General features: G+C 46.5%; 1 protein-coding gene across 1 annotated transcript in view; it reads left to right on the forward strand.

The window, feature by feature from the left end:
* Nucleotides 1–15948: 15948 nt before the first annotated feature.
* The window catches only part of LOC119934252 (cadherin-1-like), a 68046-nt gene continuing 66378 nt past the window's right edge, over nt 15949–17616 (forward strand). The window contains exon 1 of the mRNA XM_038753685.1: nt 15949–16097. Coding sequence (XP_038609613.1) covers nt 16023–16097 — 75 coding nt within the window. The 5' untranslated portion in view covers nt 15949–16022. The remainder of the gene's footprint in view (nt 16098–17616) is intronic.

Genomic DNA, 17616 nt, shown 5'->3' on the forward strand with positions numbered 1-17616 from the left:
AGCTGAACTACAGGTGACTCAGACAGTCGACTGCTTCTTTCTTACCAGGCAGCTAACTTTAGTTCTCTTTCCAGGGAAGAAGAGGGGTGGGGTCAACTGCCCAGATTAACCCTATTCCCAAATAATTCACAACACCCCAGGCTTGTCTGCCCCACAACTGCCCTTAAGGTTTCCATCTTCTATTCCTCTCCTCAACGCTCACGGACAAATATATATTTAATTTATATATTCATTTGGGTCTTCAATTTTTATTCGGCTTTTCCATCCTGATATATTTGCCATACTTTTGGTTACATCCTTATTCTCCCTTCTGCCTTCACTAATTGTAAATACATTTTTGTCTGTCTTCCCCATTAAAGTGTAAGCACTTGATAGTAGAGAAGCAGCGTGGTTCAGTGGAAAGAGCCCGGGCTTTGGAGTCAGGGGTCCGTGGGTTTGAATCCCGGCTCCACCAATTGTCAGCTGTGTGACTTTGGGCAAGTCACTTCACTTCTCTGTGCCTCAGTTCCCTCATCTGCAAAATGGGGATGAAGACTGGGAGCCCCCCCGTGGGACAACCTGATCCCCTTGTAACCTCCCCAGCGCTTAGAACAGTGCTTTGCACATAGTAAGTGCTTAATAAATTCCATTATTATTATTATTATTCACCCCATCCTCAGCTCCACAGATCTTACATACAGAGCTGTATATTATTTATACTGTCTGTGTCCCCCACTAGACCGTAAACTCCTTGTGGACAGGGAAATGTATCTACCAACTCTGTTGTATTGTACTCTCCCAAGTGCTTAGTTCAGTTGTTGGCACTCAATAACTAAACTTTTTAAAAAAAATGTTAAAAGCTCTTTGAGGGAGGGAATATGGTACTTGTATTTGTTAAGCACTTATGTGCCAAGCACTGTATTAAGGGAGTGGATACAATCAAATCAGATCAGATAGTCCCTGTCCCATATGGGACTCTCAGTTTAAGGTGGAAGGAGAACGAATATTTAATCCCTCCTTAACAGATGAAGAAACTGAGGCATAGAGAAGTTAAGTGACTTGTCAAAAGGTCATATAGGAAGCAAATGGAAGAGCTGGGATTAGATCTTTCATTCATTCATTCATTCGTACTTATGAGGGCTTCCTGTGTGCAGAGCACTGTACTAACCACTCGACCATGATGCTTCTCATTTGTCATGCTCCTGTCATACTTTCCCAAGAGCTAGTTTAATGCTTAGCACTCACTATCCTAGGGTTGGCCGTGCCTACGATTGCCTCCCTCTTGCAGTTTTCTAAACTCCCTAGCTCCTTTCCTTAAAATCTCACAAAATCTCTCCTGCCTTAACTGAAGGGAGTAAGAGAAAAATCATGTCTCCCACCATAAGTCAGGGCACCACACCTCCCCCAAAATACACATACCACAGGCACGTATTTTGTTTGAGTCCTTACTGAGTGACACAGTCTGACCTTTCTGTAGCAGGGGCGAGTAAATTAAGCCGAACTGTAGCGAGGGTCTTTTATTCTCTAAAACTGAAATCAGGCTAGTCTACTCATTCATTCATTCATTCAGTCGTATTTATTGAGCACTTACTGTTTGCACAGCACTGCATTAGGTGCTTGGGAGAGTACAATACAACAATAAACAGACACATTCCCTGCCCACAACAAGCTTACAGTCTAGAGGGGGTGAGGCAGACATTAGTAAAAATAAATAAATTAAAGATATGTACATAAGTGCTGTTGGGCTGGAAGGGTGTGGTGAACAAAGGAAGCAAATCAGGGTGATGAGAAGCAGCGTGGCTCAGTGGAAAGAGCCTGGGCTTTGGAGTCAGAGGTCATGGGTTCAAATGCCGCTCCGCCAATTGTCAGCTGTGTGACTTTGGGCAACTCACTTAACTTCTCTATGCCTCAGTTACCTCATCTGTAAAATGGGGATTAAGACTGTGAGCCCCCCATGGGAGAACCTGATCACCTTGTAACCTCCCCAGTGCTTAGAACAGTGCTTTGCACATAGTAAGCGCTTAATAAATGCCATTATTATTATTATTATTAAGGGAGTGGGAGATGAGGAAAGGGGGGCTTAGTCAGGGAAGGCTTCTTGGAGGCGATATGCCCTCAGTAAGGCTTTGAACTGGGGGGAGAGTAATTGTCTGACGGATTTGAGGAGGGAAGGGTTTCCAGGCTAGAGGCAGGATGTGGGCGAGGGGTCGGTGGTGATTGTCCCCCTCTTCCCCCTCGTCCCCCTCTCCATCCCCCCATCTTACCTCCTTCCCTTCCCCACAGCACCTGTATATATGTATGTATGTTTGTACATATTTATTACTCTATTTATTTATTTTACTTGTACATATCTATTCTATTTGGTTTTGTTCTCTGTCTCCCCCTTTTAGACTGTGAGCCCGCTGTTGGGTAGGGACTGTCTCTACACGTTGCCAATTTGAACTTCCCAAGCGCTTAGTACAGTGCTCTGCACATAGTAAGCGCTCAATAAATACGATTGATGATGATGATGATGAGGCACAGTGAGAAGGTTAGTGTTAGAGGAGCAAAGTGTGAGGGCTGGGTTGAAGTAGGAGAGCTGCGAAGTGAGGTAAGAAAGGGTAAGGTGATTAAGTGCTTTAAACCAAAGGTGAGGAGTTTTTGTTTGATGTGGAGGTGGATGGAGTTTCTGGAGTTTCTTGAGGAGTGGTGAATCATGTCCTGAGAGTTTTTGTAGAAACATAATTTGAGCTGTAGATGAAGTACGGACTGGAGTGGGGAAAGACAGGAGGCTGGGAGGTCAGCAAGGAGGTTGATAATAATGGTAATAATGATGGCATTTATTAAGTGCTTACTATGTGCAAAGCACGGTTCTAAGCACTGGGAAGGTACAAGGTGACAATAATAATAATAATGGCATTTATTAAATGCTTACTATGTGCAAAGCACTGTTCTAAGCGCTGTGGAGGTAACAAGGTGGTCAGGTTGTCCCATGGGGGGCTCACAGTCTTAATCCCCATTTTACAGATGAGGGAACTGGGGCACAGAGAAGTTAAATGACTTGCCCAAAGTCACACAGCTGACAGTTGGCGGAGCCAGGATTTGAATCCATGACCTCTGACTGCACAGCCCGTGCTCTTTCCACTGAGCCACGCTGCTTCTCTGATGCAATAATCCAGGCGGGATAGGATGAGTGATTGTATTAACATGGTAGCAGTTGGGATGGAGAGGAAAGGGCAGATTTTAGCAGTGTTGTGAAGGTGGGACTGACAGGATTTAGTGACGGATTGAATATGTAGGTTCAATCAATCAATCAATCAATCGTATTTATTGAGCACTTACTGTATGCACAGCACTGTACTAAGCGCTTGGGAAGTACAAGTTGGCAACATATAGAGACAGTCCCTACCCAACAGTGGGTTCATGAGAGAGGGGAATCAAGGCCTTCTGTGGATCCTCAATCAACGTTACATATCTATACATTAATTATTATGAAGTATTTATTTATATTAATGTCTACCTCTCCATCTAGACTGTAAGCTCACTGTGGACAGGGAACGTGACTACCAACTCTGTTGTATTGCACTCTCCCAAATGCTCAGTACAGCGCTCTGCAAGTAGTAGGCACTCAATAAATACCGATGATGATGATGATGATGCAATATTGACAGATAATGGAGACTCAAGCAAGAACTTCCAAGGCCCAGGAGCAAAACCAGCAGCCTGTGTGCATGCTGTTATTCAGTGATGACAAATCAGAGTCAGACGAAAGGGTGGGGTGGGAGAATTTGATTCTCTTTCCTCTCATCAGACTCTGGACTGTAATAGTTCCACTGAACTTTCTGGGTGTGAGAAGCCCTAGAAGGGATCGTCCTTTCTTTGAATCGTTTGGAAATTTACCCTGACCCTCATGTTGAAACAGGCTTAGCAATGTGTTCTTGTTGTTGTCTTATGCTGTCGAGTCGTGACCAACCCATAGCTATGCCATGGACACATCTCTCCCAGAACACCCCACCTCCATCTGCAATCCTTCTGGTAGTGTATCCATAGATTTTTCTTGGTAAAAATATGAAAGTTGTTTACCATTGCCTCTGTCGGCGCAATAAGCTTGAGTCTCCACCCTCGACTCTCTCCCGTTATGCTGCTGCCCGGCACAAGTGAGTTAGGGTCCACCTTTGGGTCCAACAGCAGGAGATATTAGAGGGGTTGTCAGGGGAAGTAGAGGAAAAATAGCAGAGTTGGCGATCCCACTCAGCAGAAACTGCAACTCCTGGGCTAAAGTAGGATTGGAGAACAAGTTCTCCACGTGAAAGGGGAGTTGATTGACATAAAGTGGGGACAGCTGGCTGGGAACTTGGCTGGGATTGGTATGAAGTAATAATAATAATAATAATAATAATAATAATGGCATTTATTAAGCGCTTACTATGTGCATAGCACTGTCCTAAGCGCTGGGGAGGTTACAAGGAGATCAGGTTGTCCCACAGGGGGGCTCACAGTCTTAATCCCCATTTACAGATGAGGGAACTGAGGCACAGAGAAGTGAAGTGACTTGCCTAAAGTCACACAGCTGGCAGTTGGCAGAGCCAACTGAAGTGCGGGGAAGCAGTGCATAGTCCCCTCCTTTCCTGTCCCCTGAAAATGGAGTATCGGTCACCCCAACAGAATTGGCTCCAAGACCCCATATTCTTATTTAAAAAGTATTTCTCAATCCTACTTCCACACTTCTGTGTCATAATAATAATAATTATAATGATGGTATTTGTTAAGTGCTTACTATGTGCCAGAGGTGTACTAAGCACTGGGGTTGATGCAAGCCAATCAAGTTGGACACAGTCCCTGTCCCATGTGGAGTTTGCAGTCTCAATCCCTATTTAACAGATGAGGGAACTGTGGTCCAGAGAAGTTAAGTGACTTGCCCGAGGTCACACAGCAGACAAGCGGCAGAGCCGGGAATAGAACCCATGACCTTCTGACTCCCATGCTCTATCCACTATGGCACACTGCTTCCCCTCAGGAGGGACTACCAATAGGGAAAAGAGCGGACAACAGATCCGAAACCCAGATGGCATCACTGAATAATCACCGTATTCTAATGAATAGTATAATCTCATTTTCCCATTCAATTTAAAGTCATTTGGTTTAATGTTTATATTTATTGCTATTTAGCACCTCAGATATTCCGGCTGATGCAGAATTTGTTGGGTCTAGAATTTCTTCTTTGGACATGAAGTACACAGGGGGCCTCGGGGTGGCAAATTACCAGCAAGGGAAACAGGTTCCCGGGGCATTAATTCCTGCCGGAGTCACACAAACCCACGTCCTCCAGCTTGACTTACTGACATCATCAATGAAACCCGACAGGACTTTGGCAGTGATAACACAGGACCAAGGTGCGGCCACATCTCTAGGGAGACGGTGAGTAGGAAAAGTCAACACTTTCCACCTACCGTGTGACAGGTGTCTGTCTGGCCCAGTTCTTTACCTGTCGCTTTCCGGGGCCCCTAGTACGGAGGTACTTGTGCAGTGAAAGATGATCCGGCCAAAGAGGATTAGTGCCCTCCTGTCTATGATTTCATTTCTGCCAAATGAGGTTCAGGGATCAAAGGGGTGGGGGATTCATTCGTTCAATCGTATTTATTGAACGCTTACTGTGTGCAGAGCCCTGGACTAAGCGCTTGGGAAGCACAAGTTGGCAACATATAGAGACGGTCCCTACCCAACAGCGGGCTCACAGTCTAGAAGGGGGAGACAGACAACAAAACAGAACGTATTAACAAAATAAAATAAATAGAATTCATTCATTCATTCGATCGTATTTATTGAGCACTTACTGTGGGCAGAGCACTGTACTAAGCGCTTGGGAAGAACAAGTTGGCAACATATAGAGACGGTCCCTACCCAGCAGTGGGCTCACAGTCTAGAAGGGGGAGACAGACAACGAAACATATTAACAAAATAAAATAAATAGAATAAATTTGTACAAATAAAAGGGCATTCATTCATATGTACAAACATATATACATATATACAGGTGCGGTGGAGAGGGGAAGGAGGTAAGGCGGGGGGGGAGGGGGAGATGAAGGAGGGGGCTCAGTCTGGGATAAAGAGGTGAGAGAGAGGTGAAAGATGAGAGATGAGAGATACAGAGCAGAGAGATGGAGAGAGACAAAGAGGGAAGAGAGAGATGAAACAGAAGAGAGACAGAGAGAGAGGAAAGATAGAGGGGGAAGAGATGAAGAGGTGAGAGGTGAAAGATGAGAGAAGAGATGAGAGATGGCAAGCAGAGAGATGAAGAGAGACAAAGGGGAGAGAGAGATGAAACAGAGAGAAGAGAGATGGAGAGAGACAGAGAGAGATGAAAGATAGGGAGCAGAGAGATGGAGAGAGACAAAGGGGAGAGAGAGATGAAACAGAAGAGAGAAGAGATATGGAGTCACCTGCTCTACCAGAGACAGAGGGAATTCTTCACACATCCACAGCATTGCTTTAAACCTTTGTCACTGAACAGAAGAAACAGCTCCTTCAGAGGAATGTGGGGGGGCACTTAGTGATATGGTGTTCTTACAGGAGGGATCTCAAGCCATTTTGTGCAGAGACAAAAAAAAATGAAACCATTGAGCACTTGGGGTGCAAGAAGCAGCATGGCCTGGTGGATGAAGCACATACCTGGGAGTCAGAAGGTCATGGGTTCTAGTTCCGGCTCCGCTACTTGTCTGCTGTGCGACCTTGGGCAAGTCATTTCACTTCTCTGGGCCTCAGTTCTCTCATCTGTAAAATGGGGATTGAGACTGTGAGCCTCACATGGGGTAGGGACTTTGTCCAGCTCGGTTTGTTTGTATCCACCCCAGCGCTTAATACAGTATCTGGCACTGCTGCCACAGAATGTCAACATTCCCTTCGTTTCCTGCTTAGCTGACCCGCCTTGACTTGCGTGTGCGCAGTGGTGGGGGAGTGAGAACAGCTCTAGCTTAGCTTATCATCTGGTGAGGATGGGGAGAACTCCACCACTCCCCAGGCTGGGTGAGTAGTGTCCTATCACCAGAAAACAAAGAACGGAGCCACCATCCTGACTCGGACTCAACCCCTTTCCTGATCTAAGGAGTTGAACAGGCCAGCTACTCCTTGCCCCCGAAACTGCGAGGGCAAAGCCAGTGGAATCTCCCTCACAGGGCTGAGTCTGTCCATGGAGTGGATACTTACATTTGAGAGCCACACGCGGTCTCAAGAGCCATATCTGGCTCTGGACCTCTGTCTTAGAGATTCTTTCCTAGAATGATAACCCGGTCCTCTGGCAAAGAATAATCTGACAACATGGCAGACCACCCCAATTGCTCCTGATGGACACTTAAGCAGGAAACCTTCAAAGATAGCCAAGTGTGTGGGCAGTAGCTTGGTAATTTGAATGTTCTACTATGAGCTCTATTTCCTAGAAAAGCATTAGGAGGCATAGCTTCCCCCCCGACCGCCTGGAAAAGGCATCTAAAATGTTACCTTAGTTCTCTCAATCCAGAGATAACTTTTTCTGCAAATGTCTGGCTCAATCCTCTATTCATTCATTCATTCATTCAATCGTATTTATTGAGCGCTTACTGTGTGCAAAGCACTGTACTAAGCGCTTGGGAAGTACAAATCAGCAACACATAGAGACGGTCCTTACCCAACAACGGGCTCACAGTCTAGAAGGGGGAGACATACAACAAAACAAAACAAGTAAACAAGTAAACAGGCGTCAATACCGTCAGAATAAACAGAATTATAGCTATATATCATCAATCGTATTTATTGAGTGCTTACTGTGTGCAGAGCACTGTACTAAGCGCTTGGAAATAGCTATATACACATCATTAATCAAGGCCAGGCTCCTGTGGCCTGAATCAGGTGATCGTGTCAGCAGAATATTTGTGGGAATGGCCCTTTAGATGATGAATTACCTGTAATTCAATCGTATTTCAATCGTATTTATTGAGCGCTTACTGGGTGCAGAGCACTCTGTCTCCCCAGCTGGATCGCAAGATCCCTGAGGGCAGAGATGAGGTCTACTTATCCTACTGTTCTCTCCCAAGCGCTCAGTACAGTGCTTTACACACAGTAAACGCTCAAGACACACCGGCTGATGGGTTGACATATTGACTGATGATCTGACTTGAAGCCAGACAACCACCCAACTCTGAGATATGGCAGTGCCTACATTCTCTCTGCTGTCAAATGGAAAAAAATTGTGAGCTCCTTGTGGGCAGGGAACGTGCCTACCAACTCTGATGTATTGCACTCTCCCAAGCTCTTTGTAGAGTGCTGTGCACATGGTAAGTGCTCAAAAAATACCAGACGATGAGGATCCTGCTGAAATCCACCTATAGTCATTATGCTCTGCCCCTGCTATTTCTATTCTGGTTCTATTTCACATGGTATTGGATATTACACATTTGCTGTTTCCTGTCCCAGCAGTAGCTGCGCTTCAGCAGAGGGTAGATTAGCCAGCCCTCACTATCTTGATACCCCCAAGATCTCTTGTTCAACCCACATATTCAATCTATCACTAAATCATGTCGGTTCAACCTTCATAATATCACTAAAATCTGTCCTTTCTTCTCCATCTAAACCGCTACCAGGTTAATCCAAGTACTTATCCTATTCCACCTTGATTACTGTACCAGCCTCCTTCCTGACCGCCCTGCCTCCTGTCTCTCCCCGCTTCAGTCCCTACTTGGCTCTGTTGCCCAGATCATTTCTACAAAAACATTCAGTCCATCTTTCCCCACTCCTAAAGAACCTCTAGTCGTTGCTCGTCCACCTCTGCATCAGGCAGAAACTCCTTACCATCAGCTTTAAAGCCCTCAATCGCTTTGACCCCTCCTACCTCACCTCACTATTCTCCTACTACAACCTAGCCCACAAACTTCGCTCCTCTAATGCCAAGCTACTAACTGTACCTTGATCTCATCTATATCATCATCGACCTCTCGCCCACATCCTGCCTCTGGCCTGGAACGCCTTCCCTTTTCATATCCAACAGACTCTCCCCACCTCCAAAACCTTATTGAAGGCACATCTCCTCCATGAGGACTTCCCTGACTAAACCCTCATTTCCTCTTTTCCCACTCCCTTTTGCATCACCCTGATTTGCTCCCTTTATTCACCCCTCCCTCAGCCCCACAGCACTTACGTACATATCCGTAATTTATTTATTTATATTAATATCCGTCTCCCCTTCTAGACTGTAAGCTGGTTGTGGGATGGGAATATGTCTGTTATATTGTTGTTCGTACTCTCCCAAGCACTTAGTACAGTGCCCGGCACACACTAAATACGATCGACTGATCTATTGGTTATAGGCCTCATTAGTTTACAGTTAGATGAAAGGTGCCCGAAAACCTGGGCAACATTCGGGGCTCCACTTTGCGCAGTCAGAGGAGACACCCACACTGTCATCAGTGGAATTTATTGAACACCTGCTGAATACGAGGTGTCGTGCCAAGTGAGTATAACAGAAGTGAGACATGTGATCACTGCCTTTCACAAGTTTACAATCTAATGGGAGGGGATGGACAACAATAATTTACAAATAGTGGGAACAGGTGGAAGAATAAGGGTAGAACAGGGAGTAGTACAAATGCACTAAAATGATATGGCTGAATGAATAATTGAATATATAAATAAAAATATATACAGGTATCTAAGTGCTGAGGATAGAAATGGACTTTATAAGTACTAAGGGCGGTGTCGGGATGATCTGGTGGGGGCTCTATGAATCAATGAGGGAAGGCTTCCTGGAGGAAGTAGAATTTTAGGAGGGCTTTGAAGGTGGGGAGAAATGTGGTCCGGTGGATTTCTAGGTGGGAAAGAGCTTGAGCTGTGTCAGAGGCAGGAGAATCAAGAGCAAATTACAGTTAGAAGGTGAGTTTAATAGGAGTGAAGAGTGCAGGCTGGGTAGTAGCTGCATGGCACAGTGGATAGAGCACAGGCTTTGGAGTCAGAGGTTATGGGTTCAAATCCTGGCTCCAGCAATTGTCAGCTGTGTGACTTTGGGCAAGTCGCTTCACTTCTCTGTGCCTCAGTTACCTCATCTGTAAAATGGGGATTAAGACTGTGAGCCCCCCGGGGGACAACCTATCACTTTGTAACCTCCCCAGTGCTCAGAACAGTGTTTTGCACATAGTAAGCACTTAATAAATACCATTATTATTATTAATAATAACCCAATTTGCTTGTGTCCACCCCAGTGCTTAGTTCAGTGTCTGGCACATAGTAAGCGCTCAAAAAATACCATTATTATTATTATTATGGTGAGGAGTCATTGCTTGACATTGAGGGAATTGGGTTGCCATTGAAATGCTTGAGGAATGGAAAGCTGTAGCCTGAACGATGCGCCGCCAGAAAGCAAGTCATGGCCCGAGTCCCAAAGTGCAATGTGAAAGTCTCTACATTCTGATTCCTGTTAAGATGCTCATTCTCTGAAGCCTGGGATTCGTCTTTTAAACTTCCCTATCCCCATTTCCCATAGGATATGTGTCATCTTGCCTTCCTCAAATTTGAATCTGTGTCTATGTAGACTAATGCTTGCCGAGTGCTCCGAAGATGAAGCGCTCTAAAGAAAGCCCTAAGAATAGCCGTCGTTGTTGACATCAAATTGTTTCTAAAATCTTTTTATTGAGTTATCAGAGTGCAGGACAGTCTATAAAGATCACAAAGGAATCATGTCTACCGTTTGCTAGGTGGAGAAAGCAGTGGGGTTGGAGGGTATAGGTACTTTTCAATGTGAATTTTTACATAACTGGAAAAAAAACTGAGCAGGCAGCCTCCTGGGAAAAGTTTTTCATATTTCCATTATCCTATTTAATGGATAGTCCAGCAGGACCATTTGTGGAGAAGGAAATACTGAATCTGTATCTTCTTTCCACTGATCTATCCTATGGGTTAAGTGGCAGCAAGTGCCAAGATTTATAAATCCAAATGTACTAAGAGCACTCTCTGAGATCCATTAATGGGGGGCATATGGGGTGTGGAGGAAAGGGTCAGGGAAACAATTTCAACTATTTTTGGTAATTGTATTGACACTCAACTGCACTTTTCTTGTATTTCACCTTGTTTCATTTTTCTGTAGGCTAAGGGTTTTAAGTGGGGTTAGGTGGCCTTCCCAAAAACTACAAGGACACAAGGAGAGGTACAGTGAAGGGGGGGAGTGTTGAAATGAGGAGTAAACATGGAAATGGGGAGAGGGAGTTCAAACAGGAGGAAACAAGCTTCTGTAATTTCAAATTGGATTATGCTGGGTTTTTTTCAGATAGAAAAGAAAAAGGGGACAGGGCATTCATCCATTCAGTCGTATTCGGTCGTATTCTAGACTGTGAGCCCACTTTCTAGACTGTGAACCCACTGTTGGGTAGGGACTGTCTCTATATGTTGCCAACTTGGACTTCCCAAGCGCTTAGTACAGTGCTCTGCACACAGTAAGCGCTCAATAAATACGATTTGATTGATTTATGGAGTGTGTGCAAAGCACTGTACTACTCGCTTGGGAGAGTACAAGCAGCGTGGTTTAATGGAAAGAGCCCGGGCTTGGGAGTCAGAGGACATGGGTTCTAATCCAGACTCCACCACTTGTCAGTTGTGTGACCTTGGGCAAGCTGCTTAATTTCTCTGTGCCTCAGTAACCTCATCTGTAAAATGGGGATTGACTGGGAGCCCCACGTGGGACAACCCGATTACCTTGTATCTCCCCCAGTGCTTAGAACAGTGCTTGGCACATAGTAAGCGCTTAACAAATACCATAATTATTATTACAATATAACAATAAACAGACATATTCCCTACCCACAACAGGAGGAAGCTGAGACCGCCTGGCTTTGGTAGGCCACATTACTCCTCCAGGTTTCTCATTAGGATTTGGGACCCTGGTCCTAGGCTTCGCTCCTCCGCCGCTAATCTCCTCACCGTACCTCGTTCTTGCCTGTCCTGCCATCGACCCCCGGCCCACGTCATCCCCCAGGCCTGGAATGCCCTCCCTCTGCCCATCCGCCAAGCTCGCTCTCTTCCTCCCTTCAAGGCCCTGCTGAGAGCTCACCTCCTCAAGGAGGCCTTCCCACACTGAGCCCCTTCCTTCCTCTCCCCCTTGTCCCCGTCTCCATCCCCCCCATCTTACCTCCTTCCCTTCCCCACAGCACCTGTATATATGTATATATGTTTGTACATATTTATTACTCTATTTATTTATTTATTTTACTTGTACATAGCTATTCTATTTATTTTACTTTTTTAGTATGTTTGGTTTTGTTCTCTGTCTCCCTCTTTTAGACTGTGAGCCCACTGTTGGGTAGGGACTGTTTCTATATGTTGCCAATTTGTACTTCCCAAGCGCTTAGTACAGTGCTCTGCACATAGTAAGCGCTCAATAAATACGATTGATGATGATGATGATGAAGGATTTGTCGCATGGAGAAGCAGCGTGGCCTCATGGAAAGAGCTTGGGCCAGGGAATCGAGGACCTGGGTTCTAATCCTGATTCTCCCACTTTTCTGCTATGCAACCTTGGGCAAGTCACATAATTTCTCTGGGCCTCACTTTCCCAGATACCTCCCACTTGGATGGTAACTGCCCTGATTTGTATCTACCCCAGCACTTAGCACAGTGCTTGACACATAATAAGGACTTAACAACCACTACAATTTTTACCTTTCCCCACTCCTCCCCAGTGGCCCTCGAGTTGGCAGCCAATGTCCCACGCTTTGGAAAAACCTAACGAGGCTAAAAGCAACTGTAAAACTGCTATGGGTTCCTCCCTCTTGTGGGGTTTTCTAATCCTAATAATAATGATGGTATTTGTTAGGCGCTTACTATGTGCCCGGCACTGTACTAAGCACTGGGGTGGATACAAGCAAATTGGGTTGGATCCAGTCCCTGGCCCACGTGGGGTTCACAATCTCAATCCCCATTTTCCAGATGAGCTAACTGAGGCACAGAAAAGGGTAGATACAAGGTATTCGGGTAGGCCCACGTGGGCCGCACAGTCATCATCATCATCATCATCAATCGTATTTATTGAGCGCTTACTGCGTGCAGAGCACTGGACTAAGCGCTTGGGAAGTACAAGTTGGCAACATATAGAGACAGTCCCTACACAACAGTGGGCTCACAGTCTAAAAATCCTTAATTCCTATTTTACAGATGAGGTAACCGAGGCACAGAGAAATGAAGTGACTTGCCCTCGTCACCCAGTAGATAAGTGGCAGAGGCGGGATTAGAACCCAAGACCTCTGACTCCGGAAGCTCTATTTTGATGGTATTGACGCCTGTGTACTTGTTTGGTTTTGTTGTCTGTCTCCTCCTCCTAGCCTGTGAGCACGTTGTTGGGTAGGGATTGCCTCTATCTGTTGCCGAATTGTACTTTCCAAGCGCTTAGTAGAGTGTGCTGCACACAGTAAGCGCTCAATAAATCTGAATGAATGAATGAAGCCCGGGCTCTTGCCACTGAGGCACGCTGCTTTCTAGCTCCCCACAATCAATCAATCAATCAATCGTATTTATTGAGTGCTTACTGTGTGCAGAGCACTGGACTAAGCGCTTGGGAAGTACAAGTTGGCAACATATAGAGACAGTCCCTACCCAACAGTGGGCTCACAGTTTAAAAGTCCTTAATCCCTATTTTACAGATTAGGTAACTGCGGCACAGAGAAATGAAGTGGCTTGCCCTCGTCACCCAGCAGACAAGTGGCAGAGGCGGGATTAGAACCCAAGACCTCTGACTCCGGAAGCTCTATTTTGATGGTATTGACGCCTGTGTACTTGTTTGGTTTTGTTGTCTGTCTCCTCCTCCTAGCCTGTGAGCACGTTGTTGGGTAGGGATTGCCTCTATCTGTTGCCGAATTGTACTTTCCAAGCGCTTAGTAGAGTGTGCTGCACACAGTAAGCGCTCAATAAATCTGAATGAATGAATGAAGCCTGGGCTCTTGCCACTGAGGCACGCTGCTTTCTAGCTCCCCGCAATCAATCAATCAATCGTATTTATTGAGTGCTTACTGTGTGCAGAGCACTGGACTAAGCGCTTGGGAAGTACAAGTTGGCATCATATAGAGACGGTCCCTACCCAACAGTGGGCTCATGCGCACCCCCATCCTCGGTGCCAATCAAACCGCTTCGGTTTCTGTCGGTGCTGGGGTTGGCCCAAGGCCTCGTTCCCAGAACTCAGGAGTTTGGGGGCCCCTGATGGGGAGCCCAAAGCTGGGAGCTGCACGGCCGCTCCAACCTCTCTTCCTCCCTTCAATGCCCTACTGACAGCTCACCTCCTCCAGGAGGCCTTCCCAGACGGAGCCCCCTTTTCATTCATTCATTCATTCAATCGTATTTATTGAGCGCTTACTGTGTGCAGGGCACTATGCTAAGCGCTTGGGAAGTACAATTTGGCAACATATAGAGGTGGTCCCTACCCAACAACGGGCTCACAGTCTAGAGTGGGGAGACAGACAACAAAACAAAACATGTAGACAGGTCCTCCCTTCCTCCTTCCCCTCCCCACAGCCCTTGTATATATTTGTACATACGTATTACTCTATTTTATTAATGATGTAGATCTAGCTATAATTCTATTTATTTTGGTGGTATTGACACCTACTTAATAATAATAATAATAATGATGATGCCACTTGTCTGCTGTGTGACCTTGGGCAAGGCATTTCACTTCTCTGTGCCTCAGTTACCTCATCTGTAAAATGGGGATGAAGACTGTGAGCCCCACGTGGGACAAACTGATCACCCCATGTGGGACAACCTGATCACCTTGTATCCCCCCCAGCACTTAGAACAGCGCTTCGCACATAGTAAGCGCTTAATAAATGCCATTATTATTATTATTATTATTATTAAAGTGGCGGAGCCGTTAATAAATGCCATAAAAAAAATGAATGAACGAACAAATGACTGACTGACTGACTGACTGACTGACTGTCAGTCAGTTCTCGCCTGTCCCGCCATCGACCCCCAGCCCACATCATCCCCAGGGCCTGGAATGCCCTCCCTCTGCCCACCCGCCAAGCTAGCTCTCTTCCTCCCTTCAAGGCCCTGCTGAGAGCTCACCTCCTCCAGGAGGCCTTCCCAGACTGAGCCCCTTCCTTCCTCTCCCCCTCATCCCCCTCTCCATCCCCCCCCATCTTACCTCCTTCCCTTCCCCACAGCACCTGTATAGATGTATATATGTTTGTACATATTTATTACTCTATTTATTTATTTATTTATTTTACTTGTGCACATCTATTCTATTTATTTTATTGTGTTAGTATGTTTGGTTTTGTTCTCTGTCTCCCCCTTTTAGACTGTGAGCCCACTACTGGGTAGGGACCGTCTCTAGATGTTGCCAACTTGTACTTCCCAAGCGCTTAGTCCAGTGCTCTGCACACAGTAAGCGCTCAATAAATACGATTGATCGATTAACAAATGGCATCATGATTATTAAGTGGCGGAGCTCAATAAATACGATTGATTGAATGAACGAATGAACAGTGCTTTGCACACAGTAAGTGCTTAACAAATGGCATCATTATCATTAAGGGGCGGAGCCGTTAATAAATGCCATTAAAAAAAAACGAGTGAACGAAGTGAACACAGTAAGCGCTCAGTAAATACGATTGATTGATTGATTGATTGATTGAATGACTGACTGACTGAATGAATGAGTGAGTGAGCCTCCCCAACCGGAGCCAGCCGGCCGGTCCCACGGGTCCGGGGCGCGGCGCAGCGCCCCCTCTGGCGGGGCCGGGAGCGGACGGGGGGGCGGGAGAGCGTCTGATTGGCTCGGCTCGGATACAGGTGTGAGAACGGACCAATGAGCGGGCGGGGGGTGGGAGCGGGCGAGCGTCTGATTGGCTCGGCTCGGATACAGGTGTGAGAACGGCCCAATGAGAGGGCGGGGGGGGGCGGCCGCTCGGGGCTCACCTGGCGGGCTGCGGGCGGGCCGCGCCGCTCATTGGCTGCTGGGGTTGCCTCCGGACGGGCTGACACACCTGCGCTGCTCCGCGCTGCTCCGCGTTCAACTCCGCGTTCAACTCCGTCCTTGCTCCCTCCGCCGCCTTTCCATGGGGACGAATTGGGGCTGCTTCCGCAGCCTCCCCTCCCTCGTCGTCTCCTTCCTCCTCCTCCTCCTCATTCAGGTAAGACCCGACTAGAAGCGGTGGAAAGAGCCCGGGCTTTGGAGTTCGAATCCCGGCCCCCCCGCCGCCCGTCTGCTGTGTGGCCTTGGGCGGGTCACTTCACTTCTCTGAGCCTCAGTGACCTCATCTGTAAAATGAGGATTAAGACTGTGAGCCCCATTCATTCATTCAGTCGTGTTTATTGAGCGCTTACCGTGTGCAGAGCACTGGACTAAGCGCTTGGGAAGAACAAGTTGGCAACATGTAGAGACGGTTCCTACCCAAGAGGTGTGTGGCCTTGGACGAGTCACTTCACTTCTCTGAGGCTCAGTGACCTTATCTGTAAAATGAGGATTAAGACTGTGAGCCCATTCATTCATTCATTCATTGTACGTTGCCAGCTTGTACTTCCCAATCGCTTAGTCCAGTGCTCTGCACACAGTATGCGCTCAATAAATACGATTGATTCATTCATTCATTCAGTCGTATTGATTGAGCGCTTACCGTGTGCAGAGCACTGGACTAAGCGCTTGGGAAGTACAAGTTGGCAACATCTAGAGACGGTCCCTACCCAGCAGTGTGTGGCCTTGGACGAGTCACTTCACTTCTCTGAGCCTCAGTGACCTCATCTGTAAAGTGAGGATTAAGACTGTGAGCCCATTCATTCATTCATATATGTTGCCAGCTTGTACTTCCCAAGCGCTTAGTCCAGTGCTCTGCACACAGTAAGCGCTCAATAAATACGATTGATTGACTGATTCATTCATTCATTCAGTCGTATTTACTGAGCGCTTACCGTGTGCAGAGCACTGGACTAAGCGCTTGGGAAGTACAAGTTGGCAACCCATAGAGACGGTCCCTACCCAACAGTGTGTGGCCTTGGGCGAGTCACTTCACTTCTCTGAGCCTCAGTGACCTTATCTGTAAAATGAGGATTAAGACTGTGAGCCCATTCATTCATTATATGTTGCCAGCTTGTACTTCCCAATCGCTTAGTCCAGTGCTCTGCACACAGTATGCGCTCAATAAATACGATTGATTGATTCATTCATTCAGTCAGTCGTATTTATTGAGCGCTTACCGTGTGCAGAGCACTGGACTAAGCGCTTGGGAAGTACAAGTTGGCAACATCTAGAGACGGTCCCTACCCAACAGTGTGTGGCCTTGGACGAGTCACTTCACTTCTCTGAGCCTCAGTGACCTCATCTGTAAAATGAGGATTAAGACTGTGAGCCCCATTCATTCATTCATATATGTTGCCATCTTGTACTTCCCAAGCGCTTAGTCCAGTGCTCTGCACACAGTAAGCGCTCAATAAATATGATTGATTGATTCATTCATTCAGTCGTATTTATTGAGCGCTTACTGTGTGCAGAGTACTGGACTAAGCGCTTTTGAAGTACAAGTTGGCAACCCATAGAGACGGTCCCTACCCAACAGTGGGCTCGCAGCCCCATGTGGGACAACCTGATCACCTTGTATCCCCCCAGCGCTTAGAATAGTGCTTTTCACATAGCTTAACAAATGCCATCATTATTAT

Source organism: Tachyglossus aculeatus, chromosome 11 (assembly GCF_015852505.1).
Source record: "Tachyglossus aculeatus isolate mTacAcu1 chromosome 11, mTacAcu1.pri, whole genome shotgun sequence".
Classification (NCBI taxonomy): domain Eukaryota; kingdom Metazoa; phylum Chordata; class Mammalia; order Monotremata; family Tachyglossidae; genus Tachyglossus; species Tachyglossus aculeatus.